The sequence below is a fragment of the Anguilla rostrata genome, chromosome 8 (genome assembly GCF_018555375.3).
Source record: "Anguilla rostrata isolate EN2019 chromosome 8, ASM1855537v3, whole genome shotgun sequence".
NCBI lineage: Eukaryota > Metazoa > Chordata > Actinopteri > Anguilliformes > Anguillidae > Anguilla > Anguilla rostrata.
In genome coordinates this window covers 16,586,048-16,611,854 of record NC_057940.1, presented here as the reverse complement: position 1 = coordinate 16,611,854, position 25,807 = coordinate 16,586,048, and the positions used below count along the sequence as shown (strand labels likewise).

The following is a 25,807-nucleotide window of genomic DNA, read 5'->3' as shown; positions in this document are numbered from 1 at the left end:
GACTCTGCCCGAAGAATTCATTCATTAAGTTGTTGTATTGTTGCAGTCCAGAGGCATCAAAGTTTAGCCTGTACTTTACTTCCTCTTTAGACAGGAACTAGTTCACTTTTGCGGTATATTTGTGGATTTTGGATGAGAGCTTTGCTCGCTGAATTATTGATGCGTCTTGTTTGATGTAATCGATACAGAAATGTTGATGAGATGCTCAGTATGCCTCAGTAAATTCCAGAGAGAGCATTCAGCTCAAATCGCTCAAATTGCAACAGCGGCTCTTGTTGCTGGACTCTTCTGAGTAGAAATAGGTTATGTATGATAACCTGAAAAAGACCACAAAATGTACACCAAGCCCCGTAACAGAACAATCAATAATACATGTACTCAGATTAAAATAAAATGTATCATTGTTGACTAACTCCACGTCTATTTAGACACAATTCCAAAACATATTAAATGCATCAATTCAAGTTGTTCTCGAAAAGGCAAATTAGCATTAATTTGGCTTTGAAAAATCATTTGGTGCAGAGCAAACAGGAGGAAAGTAGCGTTTTCAAATCTGATTGTACATGCTGTACATTGTTCATCGGAACAAGCTTTTCCCCTATTTTTTTCAGTGTCTGACCATAAGCTCTTTTTAAATAATCCTTTGGACTTTTGGGTTGTGCCTGGATAAACCCACAAGGCAATCTATAAAGCAAATGCAGCTGGCTGACCTAGGCCCTCTCTAATGTTGTTCCTGAGTTAAAAGAATTCTTTAAAACCACAGGAGGTCACATAAACACTGTTTAGAAATGTGTCTGTCTCAAGGAAAAGCCAGTGAAAAGTGACTGAAAGCTGAAGCACAAGGTGTTCTAAAGGCATTAGTTAGTTACTGCAGCGTACTTCACTCAAGAAGGAAGCCCAAGAAGCGAGCACGCCTTAGAAAAGAAAAGAAAGGATGGAGAGAAGATGAATTAGAAGCAGTTGGAGAAAGGCGGTTGGAGATCAAACTGTGCTGAGCCCCCTCATCCCCCTCTCACCCCATTCCATCCGGGCACCTGGGCGGTCCCCCCATTTCCTGTGGGGGTAGCATTCCTTGTTATCATGACCAAACCCTTCTGGAATGTACTGTGATGTCATAGGGGATTTCCCAGGGACCCAGTGGGGCTGATGGTAGTCAGTTAGGGGGAAGGGTTAGGGCTCAAATTGCTGTATTCATCCTTTTTATACACACACACACACACACACACACACACACTAGAGCTGTCACTTTGTCCAAAATTTTAATGAAGTGTTGTATAATATATAATTATTTTTTAATGTCCAATTTAAATTTCCCATTAAACCTGTGGCTAAATAGCTGACGTGCGCTCTGCTATAACTAATTAATAATGACAGCAGTGTGCTGAAGTTTTATTAAAATAAAACCAGGGAAGATCATAACAATGGCAATGATGCTGTTCACAGCCTTTGGAGGGTTAGTAAGGCAGTTGCTGCTTGCATACATTGCAATTATTACTATTATTATAGTAAATCAGTTTGAAAACGGCATCATTTGATTAGCATATAGGCTATGCGGTTACACGGCAGTTAATTGCTATAGGATTGATTGCACATCATAAGCACAAGAACACGAGAGAATGTCTATGTGATAAAGGCAATGGGATTAAAATCTACATGGCTTATTGTTTGTCAGAATGAGCTGTAACACTCACTTTAGTGTAAATGTCCATCAATCAGTCCACTGGGATGCAATGATCAGCAAACACACTCAGCACATTGCAAGAGTCATTTGGAGATACTTGGGTCTTGGCCAGAACCACACCGGTGCCTGCCAACCAAGCTAATTCCTCAAGTTTGCTCATTAATATGGTACTTTACATAAATTACACATACACACACACACTCACAGTGCTGTCTGTAAATATTTGGGCTGTAGCACAATTTCTGTTGTTTTGGCTTTGTACTCTAGTGCATTGTATTTGAAATTAAACAGTATATAATGGGGCCACCATGTATAAAAGGGCAATTCCTATGCTCTTCACCTGATATTGATGTAAATACACTCAAAGCTGGCAGTTTGTGCTTTAACCTCATATTTACTGCTTCATTTAAAATCCAGTGTGAGTGCAGAGCCAAGACAACAGAAATTCTGTCACTGGCCAAATATTTATGGACTGCACTGCTTGCACGCATATACATACTGCTTGCATGTGTGCTTGTGAAATTTATGTTCCACTTAAAACTTATTAAGATTAAGAACACCAGTAAGATGTCGGCCTAATATTTTAGAACATTATATAGGCTATCTTTGTGTTAAACAGGATGCATTTTTGATGAACAAGGAATGATTCCATAATTCTTGATTAAGAAAGATACAGAATAGCAGTGATACTCTCCTGAACTCACATTGCACTGAGCTGTGCCTATGTACCTGCACCTCAGGTAAAGCAAGGACTTGGGCCTTGGGCCTACCTTGCAGATGTTCTCCTCTGCCTGTGTAGTTATTTCAGCAAGTGAATGTAGCCTACTGTACATCTGCCAGCCTGTTATTGGCTGTATGTCCCACACTGTGGTGTGTGCCTCTGCTCAAGACTGCCCTCTCGCCTCAGTGATTCAACTGCAGCAAGTACTGCACGTTCTCCCTTTTAGGTGGAATGTGCTGTTCTTACTGAACACTCTGGAACATTCTGTTCAGTGCACTTCTTTACTGATTGATATACGAAACTCTGTTACGATCTGCTACGATCTGTATTGTGCAGCTCCATATAAGTTACTTCCCTAAAATGGGTCCCTTCCGAAGGGTTCTCTGATCCTGTGGTGTCTGCTGTGTAAATAAAACATGGACTTAAAATGCAAACAGACAAAATAAGGAACTAGCAAAAGAAAAGCAGAACAAAGCAAAATGTGTTGGCATTAAAAATTGGTGTTAAAGAACGAAGTTGACACGATTTTCTATTATCATTATTGGTTTTTAGTGAAATTAAATGGGTATGTGCAATGAGGATGAAAGAATGGGAAAGAATGAGTGGGTAGTGTGCATCACTTAATATCACTGAGTTCATTTTATGTGGAAATAAGAGACAACTTTGCTGTCAAGCTGTGCACATTGCACCAATTAAACATGGGCCAGACTTTTAGCCTATTTTGGAAAATGCATTTTTATCATCCATCCATTATCTATACCCGCTTATTCCTCCTCAGGATCACGGGAGGTGCTGGCGCCTATCCCAGCATGCACTGGGCGAGAGGCAGGAATACACCCTGGACAGTTCTCCAGTCCATTGCAGGGCACACACACCATTCACTCTTACCTAGGGGCAATTTAGACTCTCCAATTAACCTAGCCTGCATGTCTTTGGACTGTGGGAGGAAGCCGGTGTACCCGGAGGAAACCCATGCAAACACGGGAAGAACTTGCAAACTCCCTGGCCAAAATATGCTACCCACTGCACAACCGTGCTGCCCACGTATTTGTCATGTTTGAAAACTTTTAATGTGATACTTTCTGACTATTCAGTTAACGTTTGGTAGAATATTTTATTGTTCAGAGCCCTACACTTTATGAATTACTTTTCTTTGGAACGTACAGGCTAAAAATGTGCAAAATATTTATTGAATTATTTGCCAGAGTAGAATTAATAAAAGCTGATGTGGGATTGCTATGACCCATGAAGTTCTGTTGACCTGTAATGATAATTCATAAGTTCGTTAATGTTTTATGGTTGTTTTTTTTTAATCCTGTTGTGTTTTATTGTATTTTATGCTTTGTTCTGTAATCTTTTGGCAAAAGGTTCCCTTAGAACAGCAATTTAAAAGCAAACTCTCAGTGGCACTCTCCTGAATAAATAAATGATAAATAAATTGGTATGAATCTAATAGATAGCATGTTGTTGCATGTCTGCATTCTGGCATCTGACCTTTGCTGTGTTTGAGGGCACAGCAGTGTTTGACAGGTCCTTCTGGGTAGTGTCTGCCTGATGCATACTGTTGCGTTTGATGGCATTGGGGAATAGATTGTGGATGTTTGGGAGGGGTCATATTGGGATAAGACTCTAAGCTGCTGGGTGGAGTTTGACGGGCGTCTGTCAGCGTGGGATTCAGGACTTACGGGAGTGTCTGACATTCCTATTCTTTGCCACCGCGGCAGTTATTGCGACAGCTTTGAACAAATCACCATGACAACCGGAATGGAATTGAACGTGGGGATGCGTTCAATGAGATTTGCTGCTAATCTTTCTGCCAAATGACATGCTGCATTTGACTGCAGCTGTTTAATAAATTCATCTCTTTTCCCTGTTTTGCAGGAAAGTCCTCTTTAACTATCCAGTTTGTGGAAGGCCAGTTTGTTGACTCGTATGATCCCACCATAGAAAACAGTAAGTGACTTTGCTGACAGAAATCTCCCCATTTTCTGTATTATATTCACTTTTTATACATTGTGTAGGCTAAATACAATAGCATCACATTTTTATCTTGCTTGTAGAAGGGTTGTGTTATTTTACCTGTGTCATGATGTAGTGTTTTTAAAATTGAAACTTCTGTTCCTGGGTGCTTATCAGCCAACCTGCCTTCCTGGCTGTAACACTATTCAAATAAATAGAATGTTGACCCACCATTTTAATATCAACATGGCTTCCACTAAAATAAACCCCCTGGATATGCAAACATTGTAAATATTAGACTGCTGTTTCGCATGAACGGTGCGTATTCCAAAATTTAATTTGGCCTTTCGAGTTATGAGGAGGAAAGAAAAATGGGGAAATATGTAGGTAAAGTGTAAAATATTCCAACACAAATGATGCTTCCCGTAGTGTTAAATGGGGTCTCTCAGGCATTTGGACTTTGAATAGCAAAGCAGAGAGCACACAAGCCCACCGCTGCTTGATGTGCGCTGACAGAAGTGTTGAGCCGTTGGAAATGTTGAAGGCTGTAAGCAGCCTGGGGCTGCCCCATGAGGCACTGTGTCAGCAGGCGGGGTGTGCAGGCACAGGAAAGTGCCTCTCGGCTCTGTTCTCGGTCCGTCCCCTGGGCGACACTCTGAAACAGGCCCCAGGTTCGACGCATACGCAGCGCTGTAATCCATGGGAATGACCTATCGAATGCTTCTCAGTGAGTGCTCCCTTGGCCCCAGGTCTGGATTACAACAGAAACTCTACTCTGCTCACTAATACAATATGACAAGCACAGCGAGCTGAGAATTCTCCCATACATCTCCTGAATAGCCTTCTTACAGACAACAAAAACGAATTGTGCCCTGTTGATGATTTTTAATTAGCTTGTCCTTTTAATTTTATTTCAGTGGTACGATGTATTAAACTTCAAATCCATTTTACTCCTCATAGATGACTTTCATTAATTAAATGGGTGCACAGTTAGAAAACAGTGAGTTGAAGTCAGCAATTAGTGCATAATAAACTTTAAATTCTAGAATGCTAAATAATTTTGAAACCTTTTTGGAAGAAAATATTTGAAATCTAAATAAATTCATGTTCTGTCCGCCCAGTGGATCTGCTCCCTGTATTGAAAGGCATGTGAAATGCTACCCGTTTTGTGACTGAATAGTCCTGAAAGGAGCCGTGAGCCGTGCCTGGATGTAAATCTGGTGAGATGAGGATGTGTAGTGCGCTGGAGAGGAGCATCACAGAGAGTCAGTGCTGTGTGTGGATGTGAATCCGCTGAGATGAGGATGTGTAGTGCGCTGGAGACGAGCGTCACAGAGAGTCGGTGCTGTGTGTGGATGTGAATCCGCTGAGATGAGGATGTGTAGTGCGCTGCAGACGAGCGTCACAGAGAGTCGGTGCTGTGTGTGGATGTGAATCCGCTGAGATGAGGATGTGTAGTGCGCTGGAGACGAGCGTCACAGAGAGTCGGTGCTGTGTGTGGATGTGAGTCCGCTGAGATGAGGATGTGTAGTGCGCTGCAGACGAGCGTCACAGAGAGTCGGTGCTGTGTGTGGATGTGAATCCGCTGAGATGAGGATGTGTAGTGCGCTGGAGACGAGCGTCACAGAGAGTCGGTGCTGTGTGTGGATGTGAGTCCGCTGAGATGAGGATGTGTAGTGCGCTGCAGACGAGCGTCACAGAGAGTCGGTGCTGTGTGTGGATGTGAATCCGCTGAGATGAGGATGTGTATTGCGCTGGAGACGAGTGTCACAGAGAGTCGGTGCTGTGTGTGGATGTGAATCCGCTGAGATGAGGATGTGTAATGCGCTGGAGAGGAGCGTCACAGAGAGTTGGTGCTGTGTGTGGATGTGAATCCGCTGAGATGAGGATGTGTAGTACGCTGGAGACGAGCCTCACAGAGAGTCGTGACCGCCCGCCAGCTCTCCTCGTGCCCTGGGCGCCGCACAACTGCGTTGGCACGGAAACCAGGTCTCCGAGATGTGTGGGAATTCTACTCGGAGTATTTCTGGAAACATCGCTGCCTTCATTCACTGCAGACTCCCACTCTCTCTGCCTCTCTATCTCTCTCTCTATCTTACACACGCACGCACACACACACACACAAAGGCATGCCGCTCTGGTGGCTGGACTAGATTCAAGGTCTATTCTGATATAAAGGACAATGCCAGGCTCTGTGTTCATACATAAAAGGGTCTGGCAGGATTCATTTGGAGCAGTAATGGTGTTGCGGTGTAGCTGCGGTGTTGATATTGGGTGTGCTTCCCTATTTTTTTTTACTATAATGCTCCCATTGTGAACTAAAAATGTAAACATTAGAATTAAAGATTCAATGTAGTCTCCCCACCATAACACCTGGGTCCTATGGAAGTTTGGTATTGGAACTATAGTGTGCGTGTGTGTGTGTGTGTGGGGGGGGGGGGGGGGGACTGCAATGTACATGATTTTATTGTGCAGCAATGTTTCTGTTGTAACTGCCTGCTCTTGGCCCCAGGTGAAAGTTTAGCTTAACTGATCTGCGGTTGCTCGCCTGTCTCGCTCGTACTGAATGAATACGCAGGCATCACATTCCCAGAGTTTACGCTTCTGCTCACTGCTGCCCTCTGCTGACAGTTTCTGTCTCTGGCAGTTCCGTACTCATTAACGAGACCTGTCCATCACTTTCATATATGACCCCGTGCATGCTGGAATGTTACTACCAAAGCCATATCTCTGTGGTTGTCTGTGTTTTCCATTCATTTCTTGTTCCTTTTCTACCCATGTAAATGTGTATGTGTGTCTGTGTGTCTGCATGTAGGCCTATATGGTGTGGGACTGTGGGTGTCAACATCATATTCATATTTCATTAGTTTATATTGCCCTTTGATACTGTAGTGCTTCAGTATGTGAGACAGGGCTGAAGCACTGCTTTTCCAGTTTTCCAGTAATGCTCCTCTGTGTGAGTTTGGATTGCAGTGGCGGGTTTTGGGTTAAATTCTCTCACGGTCTATGCATTTGTCTGTAATCAGGTTGAGGTTCACATACGGGGTTGCATGCATCGAAAGACGTGCCCGTGAAGCCGCGTGCTTTCCGCTGCGCCACACGTGCGCTTGTTTGCCCGTCTATCAGTTCTGCACAGGGAGCCGCTTCCACTGCAACAGCGTTTCCAAAGTTTGCAAATACGCAAAACCGCAACCCCCCCCTCCTCCCCCGGGGTGCGGTCGATCCATGGCACGATCCCCGGTGAAACGGTACAGCACGAGTCAGCCAGTGAACCGCACTCACCTGGAAGGTGTTGGGTTTGAAACGGGGCCACTGCAGATATACCCTCCAGCACAGCGCTTGACCTGAATCACTCAGGCAAAACTGCACCTCTATAAATAAAATAAAGAGTGAGTAGGCTGAAGAGAGGCACAATGCCTCTCTGTGGATAAGGGCTTTTGGCACTAAGCAAATCAAAAATATAATGTGGCTGAACCGCAGCCCCAGTCATCGCATTCACCCAGGGGCACGTCTCATTTCCACAGCCCAGAGCTGCCACTGGCATTTTCTGCTCCATGTTTATGTTACTGTTTTTTTTTTTGTCTTTAAATGCTTTCCCCCCTTTTTCTCACAAATTTGGACAGCGCTCTTTGCTGCCACCTCTGCTATCTGTTTTGGAGGGCGAAAACACACTTGTGATCTCTGAAGCTTGTGTTGTCAACCACAACACTTCCATTTGCTAATCGGGCCCAAATTGACATGGGTCGGGGGAGGACTGTGCTGCTTATCCGGCAGAACTGCGGTCACCTGCTGGACCAGCTGGTGTGCAATGAAACGGTCCTGTCCAACTGACACTAGCCCCACCCCCGAGTGATGCTGGGGCCAATTGTACGTTGCCCTGCAGGGCTGCCAGTTACAGTCGGCACTTACGTGGTTTGGACTCTGTTACTTTATCACGCTACGTTCCAAATTAAATATTTGCTTAGCAGACCCCTTATCTAGCCTGGTATACGTATCTTACCCTTCTATAAATATGCTAATTTATACAGCTGGTTATGTATTGAAGCAAATAAGGTTAAAAATCTTGCTCAAGGGGCTGCTGGATGGATGGCTCATGGCACCGTGCCTTGATGCTTGGGTCGAATCCGGACCGTGCCAGTGCCAGCTGTGGCTGGTGGCCTTACAGTGCTTTGCACACCCGGAGTATGGGAGGGTTCAGTCGGTTAGGGGTCAACGTTTATCGCTGTTTGGTGACATCTGCAGATGGGTTGGGCGCCCCTGGGCTGCAGGCTAAAGCCGCGTATGAAAGGTCTTCCTCTGACTCCGCTATGTGAACTTAGCTGTAGTCTGTGGTGTAAAATAAGTTTTTATGTGTCTTGGATGCCTACAAGTCCGTGGACGTCTACACTCCCCTGAATCGGGATTGAGGTTCGAGCATGAACACGGCTGTGTCTGTAGACAATTGGCCATACCAAACTTGGGTGGGAATTGGACATGCCCAAATTTCCAAAAGAAAAATAAAAAAGAATCTTGTCCAAGGGCTCAATGGCAGTGTCTTTCCTGGAATTCAGACTGGCTTCCTTTCAAGTCCAGATCCGTGATTCTAATTCCTGCAGTAACTACAACACACAGTCTATATTAATGAGTTAATGATTGTTGACTGCCTACGATTGTGTTCTTAGTGTAGTGAATCATAAGTGGCAGACAGGTCTAGGTAGTATCCCAGCATGCATTGCATGCCTGCTTTGTAGCGACAGAGCGCAGCGCTTGTGAATGGTTGAACATGAATCAGCTTGGCAAATTAGAGCATCTGGGGAGCCATACAAGATGCTAACAGTGCTTGATGTCTCTTCGGGTGCCTCTTGACCCTTTTTAAAAAAGAAATTGTCTGCTTTGTTGTCTGTTACAGAGCCACAGGGAGACTCTTCTCCCATGAAAATAAGTGCTTTCTGTGGCAATAGAAACTTCAAAGAAGAACCGGGGCAAATGAGAGATTGAGACAGATTAAGCTTGGCCTATACCATGAAGGTGCACCGATGATACACCCCCCAGGGTGACTGATGTACTTTGGAGGTGATTCCTCAGCTTTTTTTCGTGAATCTACTGACACTTGTCAATATCAAAGTGCTAACAGTAATGGTATTTTGTTGGTTTATTGTGTTGTAGCTCCGCAAGAATTATGCTCATCTAACAGTTGGAGATGCTTCTTTGCACACAGAAGGTTTATATGTATGGCAGTGTTGAAACGGGAGAAAAGAGCAGAAACCTACTGGAAGGGGCTCGGGGGGCGTGAGTCAGAGATGGGAAGGGCTTGTCTGCAGAACCTCTGAGGCTTTGGGGGTCAAGGCCTGGATTTGCTAGAGCTGAAAGAGTAGCAGATGAACTGCAGGACGAGCCCAGAGATGAGTGAGCCAAGAGAGCGAGAAGGGCCTCAAAAAAGGGCTTTTGGGGTGATGCTTGGTCACCAGGTAGGGGCAGGTGTGGGTAGCTGGGTCCTCAGGGGCTCTTACCCCCTGTGTGCCCCCCCCTCCGCACTAACTATGCATGCATGCTCCTTTTCCAGGTGAGGCGCGGTTGTGTGTGCGCTGAGACTCCTGTGCTTGTTCTGTACCAGCGGTGCGGTGGCAGTCACGCCCCCACTTCCTCCCGTTCTGCTGCGCTCTGCAGTCTCTCCCCGCTATTAATAGCCCCGGCCGCTGGCTGGGGTGCCCTGAAACTGCAGCAGCGCTAACCTGATCTGACAGGACCCCCCCCCCGGCCTATAACGCCTCTGTGGATGCGCTGCCTTAACGAGGCGGGGGTTCGTTAAGGAGCGCCGCGGTGCAGGCGCAGCGATTTTGGCCGCGGCTCCGGGGTCTTCCGGGGTGAGGTGAGGGCGGAGGGGGGGGCCAACAGTACGAACCTGTTCAGCTCCCAGGACACTTGCTGCCTTGAGAAATTTCAGTGACTCTAAATGAAATGACTGTACTAGGGCGGGCATTGTACTGTTAATGCTTTGATAGCCGCGCTTGTAACTCTTAAGGTCACAGGATCAATTCCTAGGTGGGGTTCTGCCGTTGTACCCTTGAGCGAGGTACTTAGCCCGGATTGCTTCAGTAGATAGGCAGCTATGTAAATGGGTTATATGTAAAGAATTTAAGTCGCACTGGATAAGAGTGTCTGCAGAGTGGTTCAAATGTAAATATGCACTGCTATTCTTCTGCATCTCTGAAGGGCTTTCAGAGCTCAGGTTGCGGTAGGCCTGTGAGACGAGCAGGCCGAAATGGAAGGCGAGCGGGAGAGATGGAGAGAGTCGCGGAACGCGCTGAGCGGATACAGCAGCAGTAGGAAAAAAGTGTGATGAAAAAAAGAGGGATGCCATTAGTGAGAGAAGAACAGTGGGTGGTGTTAATGAATACAGCTGGGACAAAAACATGCTCGGAGAAAGCCAGTTTAACCCCACCCCCTGAGGCGCAAGGCATTATTTCATCATCAGTTTGTGGAGGAAAGTACTCTGTGCCTCATAATTCTGAATATTTAATAGTTTCCTTAACCCTGCATAGCATTTAACAGGAGCCCTTTCAGGTTGCAATGCTGTGGTTTAGATACAGTGAGACAAAGATGGACACCAGTGTTGAGGTATGACTTTTCTCTCAGTGTTTTTATTTTTACAATATGGGGTCAAAGGGCACGGCGAGCTCATTGTTGTTTCAGGACTTGTTACCAGTAGCATGCTATTAAACCTTGAGAGTGTCCAGAGCCTTGTATCAGCTTGAATGGTCACCAAAGAACAGAATGTGCCAACTCCCACTCCCAGTAGCTCACCAGGGTCCAGTTAGGACCTCCTTAGGAAGGAGAAGCGGTAGGTCTGCAGTCCTCCTGGGCTCTGTGAGCTGTGATCTCATTCTCATCCCTGTCCAACTTTAGCTTCCCACCCAGATCCCAACGCTGAGGGCCTCCCAGTTGTTCTTTCTTGTGTTTAAGATTGGGAATTCCAATTTGTATTGTGTTGTGAATGTAACCCAAATGTTTGGTCATGTCACACCGGGTTTTGTTCCACATCAAGCTGAAGATCTTTGCCTGAAGGTGATGTCCCAGAATGCCGTTCTGTAAGAGCTCTTTTGTTGTTCAGGCTTGTACAGTGCGTTCGCTGCCAGCCAGAGGCTGAATTGTGATTATGCTCACTGCTGACGGACGGTTACTGCACGACCGTGTGCTGTTTCAATTCAGGCAAGGCTGTGATATAATTACAGTGTTAAATCTAGGGTGTAGTTTTATAAGTAGATGCATCTTGTGAAGTGCCTTACATGAGTGCCCCACTCCAGAGCTTTCATTGCTGATTGAATAATTGCTGGCTGCCGTCACAAGCACCAGTTTGGCTGTTACTGTGTGCAAATCTGCTGTTCTTCTTCATCCTGCTCTGTAATATATGCCAGTTTTTACCTCGAATTCCACAACTGAAGCATGTCCTTATCCTCACTGGGTCTATGTAACTAGGAGACGCAGAGCGCAGGTTCACATAGATCCCTACGTAATCTGGATGGCTCACCTTATACTCCCCACCTGATCTTAGCCCATCCATGTAACTGTAGATTCAGTGGATCTACGCAGGTCCTGGTCAGCTTGGTCTCCTAGTGATTCAGACACCAGGGCTGCCCATCCCTTCTGGGTTACTTGATTTCCTTTGAGGCAGGAAATAAGGTAGCCCCTAAAATACCCTGTCATGTCAGTTACAACTGAACTTATTTAACCTAAACCTAAAACCAGAACACTACTTTGTAGGTCCAGTTACAGTGAAATATAATTGAATTTGAAATGCGTGTATTTTTAAAAGCTTACTAATGTGAAGAATTTGGCCTCAAATTGATGTAATCTAGTTTGAGTTTGGGTAATTCCCTAAGGTCGCCCGAGGGACTCTGCGCTGTGTTCTTCTTATTCTTGGCGTTTTGTGTAACCATTTGGAGATCATAGCGTTACTAAATGGACCTGAATATTTAAGCACTTGCTTGAAGCAACTGCCGCAGTAAGTGCATGATCTCCCGCGATATTCGTGTTTGCTTAATCTAATATAGGCCTATCGATATCAAATATGTTTAGAGTGGTTAAGTGGCCATGCATTTTGATATAAAGGGAATTATGTCTTGTAGTTGTCAGCATTTATGAAGCTGTTGTTATTCCCAAAGGTGTTTTTATCATGCACTGCCCCTCAGCGCAAACTCAGTGGAATAATCCATATTTTAAAAGCACATGCTGAAAGTCTGTACATATTTTTATATAAGCCACGTGCAGGTGCATCTAATAACCTGTCCTATCTCAGGGCTGGCAGAAGTGCTGTTATACTGAGATTTGATAGCCGCTGGCATCACTTCAGCCAGCTGGGTTTAGCGGCGGCGGCGTTAGCTGCAGAGCCCCTCGTGGCGGCCATTTTGTCACTCGGTGAGCAGCGTGTGGACTTATACTGGACATGCGGAGGGCTGCTGAAAAGGCCCAGCGTTCCCTTCAGAAACACCCTGTTTATATACTGCCACAGGTACAGGAGCCTGCAGGGGGCGCTCTCTAGCCCACCTCACGGCCCGCCGCCGTTGCCGCGGGAAACCGGGCTCGTGTCCCGAGGAAGCCGTGTGCCGGTGGGGAGGAGGTCCTCAGTGCTTGATCGCTCTTCCCTCTCCTCCGCAGCGTTTACGAAAATGATCACCGTCAACGGGCAGGAGTACCACCTGCAGTTGGTAGACACGGCCGGCCAGGTAAGACGGGCAGCGCGTGCTGATAAGTGCGCTTTCCTCGCCTCCAACACAAAGAGTCCTCAGACACACTGGTTCTGTTCCTTCCCTGGCCACTGTACGTTAATGCGTCTAAAAACCAGGCTAATGCAGAAAGCACATTTTCAGAGCATGCCCCCGTAAGTGTTTTTGTAACTGCGTGAGTTTTCATTTTTTCTTTTTTTTTCAGATACTGGCTTTTAAGCGTAGTCTGGAGCCTGTAATTCCAGCATACGCTGTGGATTTAATGGCGCTCGCTCCCTTCAAAGCGTTCAGTAATAACGGTGATGTTAAATAATGCGCTGTCAAAGCGTACAGTATCCGGGTGCTGCGCGCTGATATAAATGCGTTGTTTAAAATGAGGCCAGCAGCACGGTGCTTACTGCATGTGTTCGGCAGGCTCCGTTATGCAGCGTGACTTACGTACTCTAGCTCCTTTTTAAAGCATGCTGGGTAAATCCCTTTATACGGCTGGGTTTTTACTGGAGGAAGCGCCTTTCTCGGGGGTGTAATGGCAGCGCCCTGTCTGGGAATCAGACTAGCAATGCCCATTGGATCAGATCCCGAACCACCACACCACCTTGAACATTCCGATATGGCTCATATGTGTGTGCTTATGTTATATCACATGGCAATATGTTATCTGGCAGTGTAATGTACCACAACCCTGCAGGTCACAAACAGGTCGTGCTTTCATCAGTTTGTATTTGAACGTGGACTTACAGTAGTCTTTTCTCATGTTTCATTTCTCTTCTGTTTTTTTTGCTGCAAATCGCTCACAAACGGCACCGTTCCCTCCAGGACGAATACTCAATCTTCCCTCAGACGTATTCTATAGACATCAATGGATACATCCTGGTTTATTCAGTCACATCCAACAAAAGGTGAGCAGACATGCTTTCTTATTTATTTATGCTCTTCTTCAGACCGGCTTCAGATTAGAGGAGTCATCAAACAACATGGAGAATCCTGTGAAGGCTCAAAAATCCTGCAGTGTTCATACAAATGTGAAGAATTTGCACCCCGACAGCCGCTGAATTATGTATTTATGAATGTGTATGTGTAATGTGTTTATTCCACCGCCTGAATAAATGCATCCCAGCATTCGCTTCCTCCTCTGGAGGGAACGGTGATGATGAAGTTTTTTATCACATATGGAACGATGTGTGGATATAAAATATGCTGTGTGTACTTCAGCATAATTGCATGGAATTAATATTCCGTCAGCATGTTAGGACTGGAATAATAAATACAAATGAGCCGACTTGATGTTCCAAAATGTGTGTGTATGTGTGTGAGTGTGTGTCTGAGTGTGTGTGTCTGAGTGTGTCTTTGTGTTTGTATGTGTGTGTGTGAGTATGTGCGTTTGTGTGTTTGTGTGTGTATGTCTGAGTGTTTCTGAGTGTGTGTGTGTGTGTGTGTGTGCGAGCGTGTGTGTGCGAGTGTGTGTGTGTCTTTGTGTTTGTATGTGTGTGTGTGAGTGTGTTTGTGTGTGTATGTCTGAGTGTTTCTGAGTGTGTGTGTGTGTGTGTGTCTGAGTGTGTCTTTGTGTTTGTATGTTTGTGTGTGTGTGTGTGTGAGAGCGTGTGTGTGCGAGTGTGTGTGTGTGTCTGAATGTGTCTTTGTGTTTGTATGTGTGTGTGTGAGTATGTGTGTTTGTGTGTGTATGTCTGAGTGTTTCTGAGTGTGTGTGTGTATGTCTGCGTGTGTGTGAGGAAGTGTGGCACACTGATGTGGAGTGCTGCACGCTTGTGTAATGAAATCCAGGCATTCCTCCTCTGCCTCTTCACTTTTCAACATTTGTACTTAATCAGCCTCTGAGGAAGAGCGAGCTCAGGTTTACATTTCTGTGATGTGGCACTATAAGTGGGAGCCCATAAAGAAGGCTCTGGCACAGAGCACTTTGTGAGTGCGGCTATAGAGTCATATATCAGATATAAGACACGGTTTTATTGTGGGGAAAATAGGAGTCGGATTGATTTACTTTTGCTGCTCATCCTGTGTCAACTAAAGATGGTGGACAGTAAAAAATCTGTTCAGGGTGGGATGTTTTTTTAAAGAATCCATCCAATCAATTCTTTCCTAGGCTTAACATAGAACAGTACATCAGCCTAACAGGATAGAGGTTCTGTACACACAGAAATGATCAGTGATAAATCAGCTCAGCGTAGGTTTGGCTCACATAAGGTACATTTGCTTTTCTTTTGGACTCACAAGCTGTGTCACAGCGGAATTAACTTTGAACACTTTACTGTGTAGGACCTCGTGTAAAGTTGGATTTATGGAACATTTATAAATCATCCTGGTAAGCGCCAACAACTTGTGTGTAAAATATGGCCAACTTTTCACTTCACTCCAGAGTACATTTTAAATCTGTACAGGCACTACGCAGAAAGCATGCAGCTGAATTTAAACCCCAGTTATGTGCATTAGACAATGAGAATCTCCTACAGCAATTCACGATAAATGAGAATCATTTATGTGCTTTAGACATGTTCAACGAAAATTGCAACATAAAACTAATCCACTGATTCTACTTCAAATTACAAGCTGAATGTTCTTTGTGCACACTGTGTGCTGTTGTAAACAAAGGGGCTTTTAACATCTTAAGAGACTTGAGTGCACAAGGTTAGATCTATCTTCGTAGATCACCCTGGTAGTTTAGTGAGGATGAAGGACTAAATGTGGAATTGTTTCCTAGTGCTAATTGAAAGGTAATGAGGTCCGGCTGCAAGTTGCGCTAGTTCACTTGATGGGCGATCTGTTATTTCTTGCAGTGAATTATGAAAATGACGTACAGATTCGTTGGCATTTGCCTGGGAGTTGTGCGCCTCATTGCTTTCCTACTGTTATTGAAGATGCGTATATGAGTAATGACGACCACTCGTGTCCTTTAGCCGACACGCTTCACACTGAGCAGCTATGCTAGTTAGCCTCTGACCTGCTCCAATATCAGAGGCCATTTTGTATTGCGATATATGACAATGTCTCTCCTTCTTGCTTGTCCTGGTTCAGTGATGGTAAAGTTTGACCGGGTTTTTGCAGATGGTAGTGAGCTCTGAAAGCAAGCCAAAAACATGATGGTTGTTGTGCCTGTCAGTGCAGCTTTGTTTTTGGACATTCATTAATGATTCATTAATCACCAGGAGGTCATGACAGATATCGACCCACTAAAACGGATTACAGATATTTGCTCCCTTTCATGAAGGTTTCATTTTTGAACCAAACTATTTAGTCAGTGTATGCCTTCTTTGTGTGTGTGTGTAGTAAACTGTATTGTTGGAGATTATTATTTGCTAACAGGATGTACCTTTGCGTGTGTGTGTGCGTGTCTGTGTCTGTGTCTGTGTGTGTGTGTGTGTGTGTGAGGTAGCTCTGGTAACATACACACAGACTCAAGATGTGAGCGACACACAGTTCATATATTCAGATCACCTGATTTCCATTTCCCATTGATTTTCGCTCATTATTCCTAAAACGTGATCATCATTCAAATTGACAGATGACAGAGGGTGCCTTGCACTCACTGAAGATGACCTTTGGCAGCCAAATAAATGTCACATGAGACGAATGCATGTGAATGCATTTGTCTGTCATAATGGTGGCCATCGTGTTTTGAACTGTGATTGGGCAAACGCTGTCAGCTGCTTGACTGATACTGCTACTGGCCTTTCAGAGTTATTTTTGTGAATGGCTGAACTTATGAATGGTGCCCGTGACCATGGCCACGCACCCCTCCAGTGGCATACCATTGTTATTTTCAGTCAGCTGAGTGAGTGTTATTGTAATTGAATCAGATGAAGTGAAATTCTACTGGAGAAATGCTTTCACAAGACAGGTCCTAAATACCGATCTGCACGCTATATCTCCTGTGTGTGTGTGTGTGTGTGTGTGTGTGTGTGTGTGTACAGGATATCTATATATCCTGTATTTATAGACTCGGTTGTAGTGTCTATAAACAGGATCTTCTATGTGATAATGCTGTGTAGTCTGATCAGGCTGTAAAGTGTGATTGAAATGTTTTCATAATTGCTGCATGATGAACCAACACTCATATCGATCGGTGAAAGTTGGTTTATGTTCCAGAATGCTTTGCAGGAATTATTTGGTAAATTTTTGTTTAACATCCTTAAAAGACAGATGCATCTACTTTTGGTTTTATGGAGAAGCCGGGTGTCTTCAGTGATTTTTCATTATAATGGCTGATCTTTGGGAGCACTGCTAATATTCAGTGATTTATGTGCCATATTAGTGTTGCTACAGAACTGTTTATTCCCATCAGATTACATTATGCAGGATGTACATATTGAATTCTGCAGAATTTACTGATGATAATAACCATGACGGCATCTAGTTTCATTTTGTTAGTTTGGATCATTTTGTTCAGTGTATTTGGCTCAGTCAGTAAATAACACTCCCCAGGAGTGTGGCCGGTAGTCCCATAGGTCCAGGTTCAACCCTCATCTGAGAATTTTCATGCTTGGGAGAGACATTTTTTATACTAATTTTCAGTTTTTATTTTTCTCTCCACATGTTGAACACATAATCATATTTGTTGGCCCACTGCAACATTGTTTGCCAATTTGGGAAAGCCCAGAGAAGTAGCTACTGTATTTGCTGTCCTCTGAGGTTCAACCACTCAGTCATGTTTTTCATTCCACAGTCCATCAGCTACGCTGCATGGTCATTGTGTTGGAGAAGGACTTCATGTGCAGATGGCACAAGCAAATTGCAATTACCCCTCTGACCAGAGGAGTCACTGTTGCACTGTGAAACAGGGTCATACCACTGACTGAATCTGTACTTCCATGGCTATGATCAGGACTTAATATCGGACTATAGGGCACTACAGTAACTAGATACAGTGAATTTGAAAGGATGTAGTGTTCACAAAGGATTTGGATTTGGATTTGGTGTGCGAAGTAATAATTTAAATACATACAGATAAATTAGTTGGTAAACCAATAAAATGTTGTTCTCTAATTGACTTTGTATATTAATTTCTTCAGTTTTTAAATCATTTTCCAAAACATTTAATTTGTGTAATTATGCACTTTTGGTCCATGAATATAATGTTTTTGCTGAAATTGATTATTTATGTAATAATAGGAGAGCTTTCTCACCAAGCCCTTTCTGAGATTCTTATCTTTCCTGGACATATATTCATTTTAATCATTTCTGTTCATTTTATTGGAACTTTCATATTTTCTTTTTCTTGTGCCGAAAAAGTGATATGTTCATGAATATATAAATGTAGTCAGGCTAATAATGGAAGGATGTTATTATATAATCTCCATTTAAAAATGAATTTGCAATTAAATCACAAAAATAATAAAAGCAAAACTGATGGCTAATCAAGATTTCATTTGCACAGGCACTGAATTGTGGGCAAAAATCCAATTATTTTTGCTTTCCGTCCTCCAGTGTAAAATGCATTAAATGTCAATCCAGTGATTCAAATTGATGTGCCTAATTAACCAGTCGATTTGAGCCCCATCACTGAGTATTTGCAAACTTTTTTCATTTTAATTATTTATTTGGGAATGCCCTTTTCTAGGGCAACTTACGCAGTAGTTTATACTGGAAAGTCAATGCAGATTAATGAATTAATTAAAGCTTGTTGTCATGTGGAGATAATGCATGCTTGGTGAAGCAGTCAGCTGAACCCACCCACAACTTAATGACACTCTGCCAGTGTGTGGAAACCAGTCCTTTATGGTAGTGTGCAATATGGCCCCAGTGCATTATGGGCTGCCTAACAGAATTGCATGCTGTATTATGTTGAAAATGCAAACAGTAACAGCCCTTGGTTAAACGAATAGAAAATTCTGCTTTTGTATAATATTATGTAGTATCCAAATCATGCAATGTATAGCAGCACTTTTAAAAGGCGCATTGCAAAAAAGTATGAACCACTACATTTTGTTTACTGGTATATTTTGCAGGGATTATTTAAGGTGCAGTAAAAACAATGGCCTGCATGTGTGGGTAAAAATGTAAATGCAATACATATGCCATTTAATGTATGCATATAACATAGCATACATACTGTAGTGTTTGTAGCCTAAATTCAATTTTGCACGAAAGAGGATTAGGAATTCTATAATGGATGTGGGTTGTCTTTGTGACTTTTAAGAAATGTGTGGTAAATTCGGCCTCTTTGTCCTTTTGTAAAAGAAGTCATTTGTTTATGTTTGTGTTTTATTTTGGAAGACTGAGCGTATTATCTGTGACCGTACTGGCTGGTGTGAGGAAGGCAGGCGGCTCAGACTGGGCCTGACCTTGAATAGCAAACACTCTGCTGGCTTTCATGGCGTTTTCCCCACACACAGACTAAATCCTTGGAGTATCCATTATCTGTTCAGTTCTAAACAGGACATTTCCCTCTTAATTGGAAATTTAATGAAAGCCTGCAGCAATTAAAATGAATAATATTGTGTTTTTTGTCTCTCAGTGTTGTGTACAGCTTTTTCGAATACTCCAGTGATTTTTTTTACGGTATGAAATCTGTGTAGTTTGAAGGCAGTGACCTTTATCTTTGAGTGACAGATTTCAGGAAGGTTTTCTTTTGTAATTTCTCACACAGCACAAGTTCAAATATGTCTAGCAGTAATGTAAAGTGCTGCATTATTAAAGAGGAAATATTGCACTCCCCTAACCTGACTGTGCAAAGTTAAGGCCGGAACAACATTGTTGTTTGATTGTGCATAAGGACGAAACATAGAAGAGAAGCATAACCTCGGGCAGTGTGAAGGAATATCCATCTTTATTTGACCTGCATAGCTAAAAGCAGTGTTGTGCCTCAAAGGGGCCATGCGTTCATTTGAAGGCCCCCTGTAGCTAACCCCATCTGCCAAGGTGACAGGCCAAGAATGACTCACCTTAAGTCAAACTGGACCCTTTCTCCTCTGTGATTGGTCATTGAAAAGAATTACAAGGTCACCTCACAGAATGGGTACAGTTCTGTATAGCCCTGCATTATAACCCCTTTGTGCTTTTGTATACGCCTGTGGTGAGTATGTGAAACAGTATTCCCCCTGAGAATGCGTCTGCTGGGATGTGACGGTCATTGAATTCCATGTGTAATCACCTTTTTTCTTAAATTTTGAAGCTGGAAAATAATGAAATTTCCTTGATAAGTAAAGCGTGTCATTTGTAAACATGAGTTCTGGACTGAAAACTGTTAAAAGAATCCTTCAGCCCTCAGTAATCCTGATTTAGACATTGGTTTGAGCCACATGTCCATCATTTGAGGATGCTGTACACCAGGGTTGCAAACCTGGCCTGTTCCTGGAGATCTGCCATCCAAACCTAACAAAGCATGCCTTATTCAGCAGCTAGAGATGCGGTTGAGCTGATAACTGATAGAATCAGTTGTGCCTAATTAGGGTTAAATTGAAAATGTACAGGACAGTAGATCTCCAGGAACAGGGTTGGGCAGCCCTGCTGTATGCTGTGGTCAAAGTAACGGTACCAGAACCCATCCAAACTGAGCAGTGGGCCATTGTCCTAGTTTGGAAACATGAGTGTCACTCAAGGGGCATTTGGGTCACACCACAGTGCCCACCCATCCAAACTCTGGAGCTTTTTCTCTCACTACTGCTGTGCAAGTTGTGTCCCAGCTGGGAGTCTTGAGAACAGGGGGTTTTGCACAAAAACTCTTTGATCTGGGAAAAGGAATTTTTATTTTTATTTTAAAGGAGACTGGTTGCCTGCAGCATGAGTTTGTGTCCGCTATGGGACATCAGCCGAATGTGTCTTTTTTCCTTGCGTAGGACTGAGTCTTATCCCTGACTGGACCACACCATGGTTAGAACTGTGAATCAAAGCCTGGGAGGGGGGCGTTCTAAGATCTGGTGTGAAGCAAGAGTAAACCGGATCACCAAAAAACCCAGCAGACCCTCATACCCCCCACACCCCCCATTCACAGTCACATCAATGGTCTCATCACAGTTACAAAGAGTGATCGGCACTTCCTATAGGCTATTTAAAGCAGAGCAAACACAAAGGCCTCGTTTGAATCAAACTTTATCCTTAAGCCCTAATGATCATTTCTTGCTAAATTAGCTTGGCGAGCTGTTTATGAAGAAAAAATGAACCCTTGTATTCATTGAGTTCAGTTGTAGAGGCAGATATACCCCTAAATTTGACTTAATGTACACCTGCAGTGCATTGCGGGTGCACATTTGGGAAACCGCCAGCAGGTATGGGACATCATGCCAAACTCTGAATGAGAGAGGGAGGTGCTGAATGGACAAAAATGGCGTCTGTTTTTGGAAAGTGCTTTCACGTGTAGTCGCTGATGTCATTTCAACATTTATCTTTCACATGCGGTTGCGAGTAGACCTCCTCCAGTCAGTTTGCACTGTTTATGCTGTAAGGGTGTTTGTGCCTTTGGAGAGTTGCATTACATCTTGTCTCTGGAGAGCACTGAGTTCTAATCATGTTGGCTGATTACCGTTCTCCTCTTTTCCCTGTCTTACAGTTTTGAAGTAGTAAAAGTTATTCATGAAAAGCTGTTGGATATGGTGGGAAAGGTTCAGTGAGTATTCTTGATTATCTGAAAACCATACGTACCATACGTATTTTAAAATATCTGCCATCTGTCATTAATTGACGTGCTCTCTGTGTTCTCTTTCCTTCAACAGAGTGCCCATTATGTTGGTTGGGAATAAAAAAGATTTGCATATGGAACGGTAAGTGCTGTCATGCGTCTAGCACTTCCAGCATGAGTGAGTGTGTCCAGTGAGGAGGACTCAACTGTCATTTGCTAGATCATGCAGTCAGAGGACAACGCTGCCTGTGGCTCATTTTTATTAATAAAGAATTTGCCTTTAGTCCAGCGTAACCAGTGGAAAATGTATTTCTTTTTTATCCTTCGCATTTCTTTCATAGCACACAAGTGGGCTTTAGTTGGAAGTAAAAATGAATATTGAAGAATATTGAGGTCCATTAGTGATGGCACGTCTCTTCAGAAAAGCTGTTATCTGAACATTCAACCATGACATCAGGTTGAAGAGGATGCCTTTTAAAATCCTTCAACAAAAGTTAATAAGAAGTGCTGAAAAATGCTAAATGTTCTTCTCATATTTGGAGGAGCCCAGTAGCTCTGTGACTAGTTTGTCTGCATTGTTTCCATCACAAAAGCTTTGCATTAACGCACACTGATGTAAGATATGAAGTATGCAGCTGTTTCATACTGCACTTTGTGCAAACTGAATAAAACTGCAGGGATGGTTGTTACGGCAACAATAAGAATGGACTTATGGGCATAGTCTCAAAACTGGCTTCGAAAATGCTTTACTTCTTACATTGAATTAAAATGTCTGTGTAGTTGCCTAGTTGGGGTCTGAAATATATTTAGGATTTTTACTCATAATTCCCTGCATCTCTGAGCGGATGGATGCATCCTTTTCAGTGCTCTGAAAACAGGGTTCTCCGGCGTAGCTGATGGAGGTTTCTGCCATTTTGGGAGAGTAGCTTCTCCAGTCCTCACTTATACTTGTGATTGGCAGCTGGTTATATCCAGGAGCATAAGCACCCCGAGTTCATGACAATCCCTAAAAGGGGTCCCTGATTCTGCACCTCAGGATAGTTAGGGGTAAAGCACCCCCTCCTTACACAGAGAATCTCATTTCCACATCCACTGCTTAACATGCAAGTTAGTTCAAGTGAGGTCGAAGTGACTAATGTCTTCCACTGCCATTAACTGAAATGTGATTATTTTTTAATGTAATATTTCAGTCGGTGGAAATGAACATCCAAATGAAAGTGGTGCTTCACCAGTGGTGCTGGAGTGCATGGACTCCCACTGCAGACAGTTTAAATTGGTGTTATTTTATTTGCCAACTGTATCTCAAAATGTGGTATTTTTATATGGTTTTATTTAACACCAGTGTAAATGCTTTTTAGATGTTTAATGGCTTGTTATAAAACATTAATATAAGTATTAATAATGGGAGCGGCAGAAGTGAGGAATTAAATTCCCCTGTGGTCTTGTTTTATGATCACTGTGATCGTTAGCTGTCGTGTAACGAGTGCTGAAGAAGACTTCTTAGAGGGCTTAAAGTACGCAGCACTGGTGACACACATTCATTTCAGCCAGCTTTTGACTTAATCGCTCGTTTATTTCCATAATTTGGGCCGCTCATTTTAGGGAGTCAATTTGATATTGGCTATTTACATGTAAAATAATGATCCCAGTCGTAACAGTTATGGACACTTCTGTTGGTCTTGCAAGACTCATAAACCTGAAGATGCATGACCTGCATCCATGAAATGATTGATTCAGATATGACTTGCTTTATGGTCCTTCGGGTGGGTTGAGACATTACTGTGCAGGGAGTGTAAGTTGCTCTGGCTGTGCTGTAGGCTCTGTGCTATAAGCTGTGTTGAGATGGTGCTGTACAGGGAGTGTAAGCTGCTCTGTGCTGTAGGCTGTGCTGTAGGCTCTGTGCTATAGGCTGTGTTGAAATGGTGCTGTACAGGGAGTGTAAGCTGCTCTGTGCTGTAGGCTCTGTGCTATAAGCTGTGTTGAGATGGTGCTGTACAGGGAGTGTAAGCTGCTCTGTGCTGTAGGCTGTGCTGTAGGCTCTGTGCTATAGGCTGTGTTGAAATGGTGCTGTACAGGGAGTGTAAGCTGCTCTGTGCTGTAGGCTGTGCTGTAGGCTCTGTGCTATAGGCTGTGTTGAGATGGTGCTGTGCAGGGAGTGTATGCTGATCTGTGCCGTTGGCTGTGCTGTAGGCTCTGTGCTATAGGCTGTGTTGAGATGGTGCTGTACAGGGAGTGTATGCTGCTCTGTGCTGTAGGCTGTGTTGGCTGTGCTGTAGGCTGTGTTGAGATGGTAGCTGACAGAGTGTATGCTGCTCTGTGCTGTTAGGCTCTTGGTCTGTAGGCTGTGTTGAGATGGTGCTGTGCAGGGAGTGTATGCTGCTTTGTGCTGTAGGCTCTGTGCTGTAGGCTGTGTTGAGATGGTGCTGTACAGGGAGTGTATGCTGCTCTGTGCTGTAGGCTGTGTTGTAGGCTGTGTTCAGTCTCTCCTGTTTGAGCAGCCTGGTCTCTCTCCTGCTCATGTGTTCTCCAGGGTAATCAGCAGTGAAGAAGGAAAGGCTTTAGCCGAGTCCTGGAACGCCGCCTTCATGGAGTCCTCTGCTAAAGAAAACCAGGTACGAGTGTGTCTTTGGGCAGGGCTTCTCAGCTCTGTCATCTCCTGCTCATAACCCCGCCCCTTCTGCCTGCCTGTGTCTCCTCCCACTTCCTACATTCCTGTTTCATTACTCAGATGTTCAGGGATCTTGAAATAGCATTCTTTGACATTCTTCTCATCAATAAATTAATCAGTTAATCAAAATTCATTTATATTTGTTTATATAATTATTTTTTCCTCTGACTGAACAGTTTGAAGGTTTTGGATTAACCTTTTTTTTCTGTGGATGTAAGTGTGTGTTGGTCACTTATTTTTGAGGGCCAAGAATCTGTGCCCCACTCTGGGATATTGGATTTCCCAGCCTGGTACATTAACAGAACTCTCAGATAACACCTCTCAACCCTCACAAACACCATCACCACTGCCCCCCGCTCAGGATTTGGGCTTGTGTCTAAGGTGTGGAATCTCAATTTATTTTGATGTACACAGAGAAGGGATTGGAGCTTCATTGATATGTTACCATGCCAGCCATGAGGTGTGAAAGCTGGGCTCGAGCCACAATGGAGTCCTGATGGAGCAGCAGCAGCTTTGACACCAGCCCCGCTGCTCACGAGGCTGGAAACCCCTCCTTTTCTCCTGACATGACTCTACTGAGGGAACCGTGCGGAAAATGCAGCTCGATTGTCCAAGACCAGAACGCATTGTAGTAGCCTTTCTGTAATTCTGTTATAGACTGTCAGTTCATATTCCCTCTACAGCCATAGGCTAACTAGGGAGAAAGGAATGAGTGAACTGTTTTAATCTCTAAGATTCAATTACAGTATGGTCGATTACTCCTCCACAGGACAGTGGAGATGGAGCGGTCGCGTCGCTCGTGGTGGGGGTTGCCTGACCGGTTCCCTCTGCCCATTGTGTGTGCTGTATGAAGCGGGCCTTAATCTGACTGCTCCTGCATTCCCCTGAATTTGCTACAGCGTCACATTCAGTTTTGCTGTAGCGTCTTCTAGCTCCTGCAGGGGGCAGTGTGTTTCCATTATGACAGTGAGTGATTCAGTACGTCTGAGCACCTGCGTTTAATCGCTCACTTAATTCACAGAAACAGCTGTGGTGCTCTTTGTATCATATGGTAGTAAAGTTTTAAAGGGAGATTTAATTTATTCCAATTTTTTGGAAAAAAAAAGACAGGCTGTTTTTACACTTAAAATGATGAGAAAGTACAAGATAGTATAAAATGTGCACTCAGCGATTTATTTGATTGGTGTAACTCTCCTGTGGAATGGGCATGCTCCACTAAAAGCCTGTTTTGTTAGGTACCTGAGGTACTGTTATAGTCCGTTGGTGCTGAGAGTGAAAGGAGGATTGGGAATTGTAGTAATTTTCCTTCAGAAGCCATAGTGAATGTTACAGAATTGGAATGAAGCTACAGATGTGGTAGAAGGTTAGAAAATGGGGGAATAACAATGATTTTTTTTTAAATGCTCAGTGGGACCTTGCAAACGTTACTTAACATTAATTGGTTTGGCAAACATCCAGTCTGCCAAGTTTCCGCCTGAAAAAAAGCAATTTACTTTAAAAAGTAAGA

General features: G+C 43.8%; 1 protein-coding gene across 2 annotated transcripts in view; it reads left to right on the top strand.

Annotated features, from left to right (window-relative positions):
* Positions 1-25,807, top strand: part of LOC135260958 (GTP-binding protein Rheb) — a 33,685-nt gene that overhangs the window by 4,724 nt on the left and 3,154 nt on the right. The window contains exons 2-7 of one of the 2 annotated variants that reach the window (XM_064346721.1): positions 4,284-4,355; positions 12,996-13,063; positions 13,880-13,962; positions 21,564-21,620; positions 21,727-21,774; positions 24,163-24,244. In XM_064346721.1, the coding sequence (XP_064202791.1) occupies positions 4,284-4,355; positions 12,996-13,063; positions 13,880-13,962; positions 21,564-21,620; positions 21,727-21,774; positions 24,163-24,244 (410 nt within the window). The remainder of the gene's footprint in view (positions 1-4,283; positions 4,356-12,995; positions 13,064-13,879; positions 13,963-21,563; positions 21,621-21,726; positions 21,775-24,162; positions 24,245-25,807) is intronic. The other variant, XM_064346722.1, reaches the window with a different exon arrangement.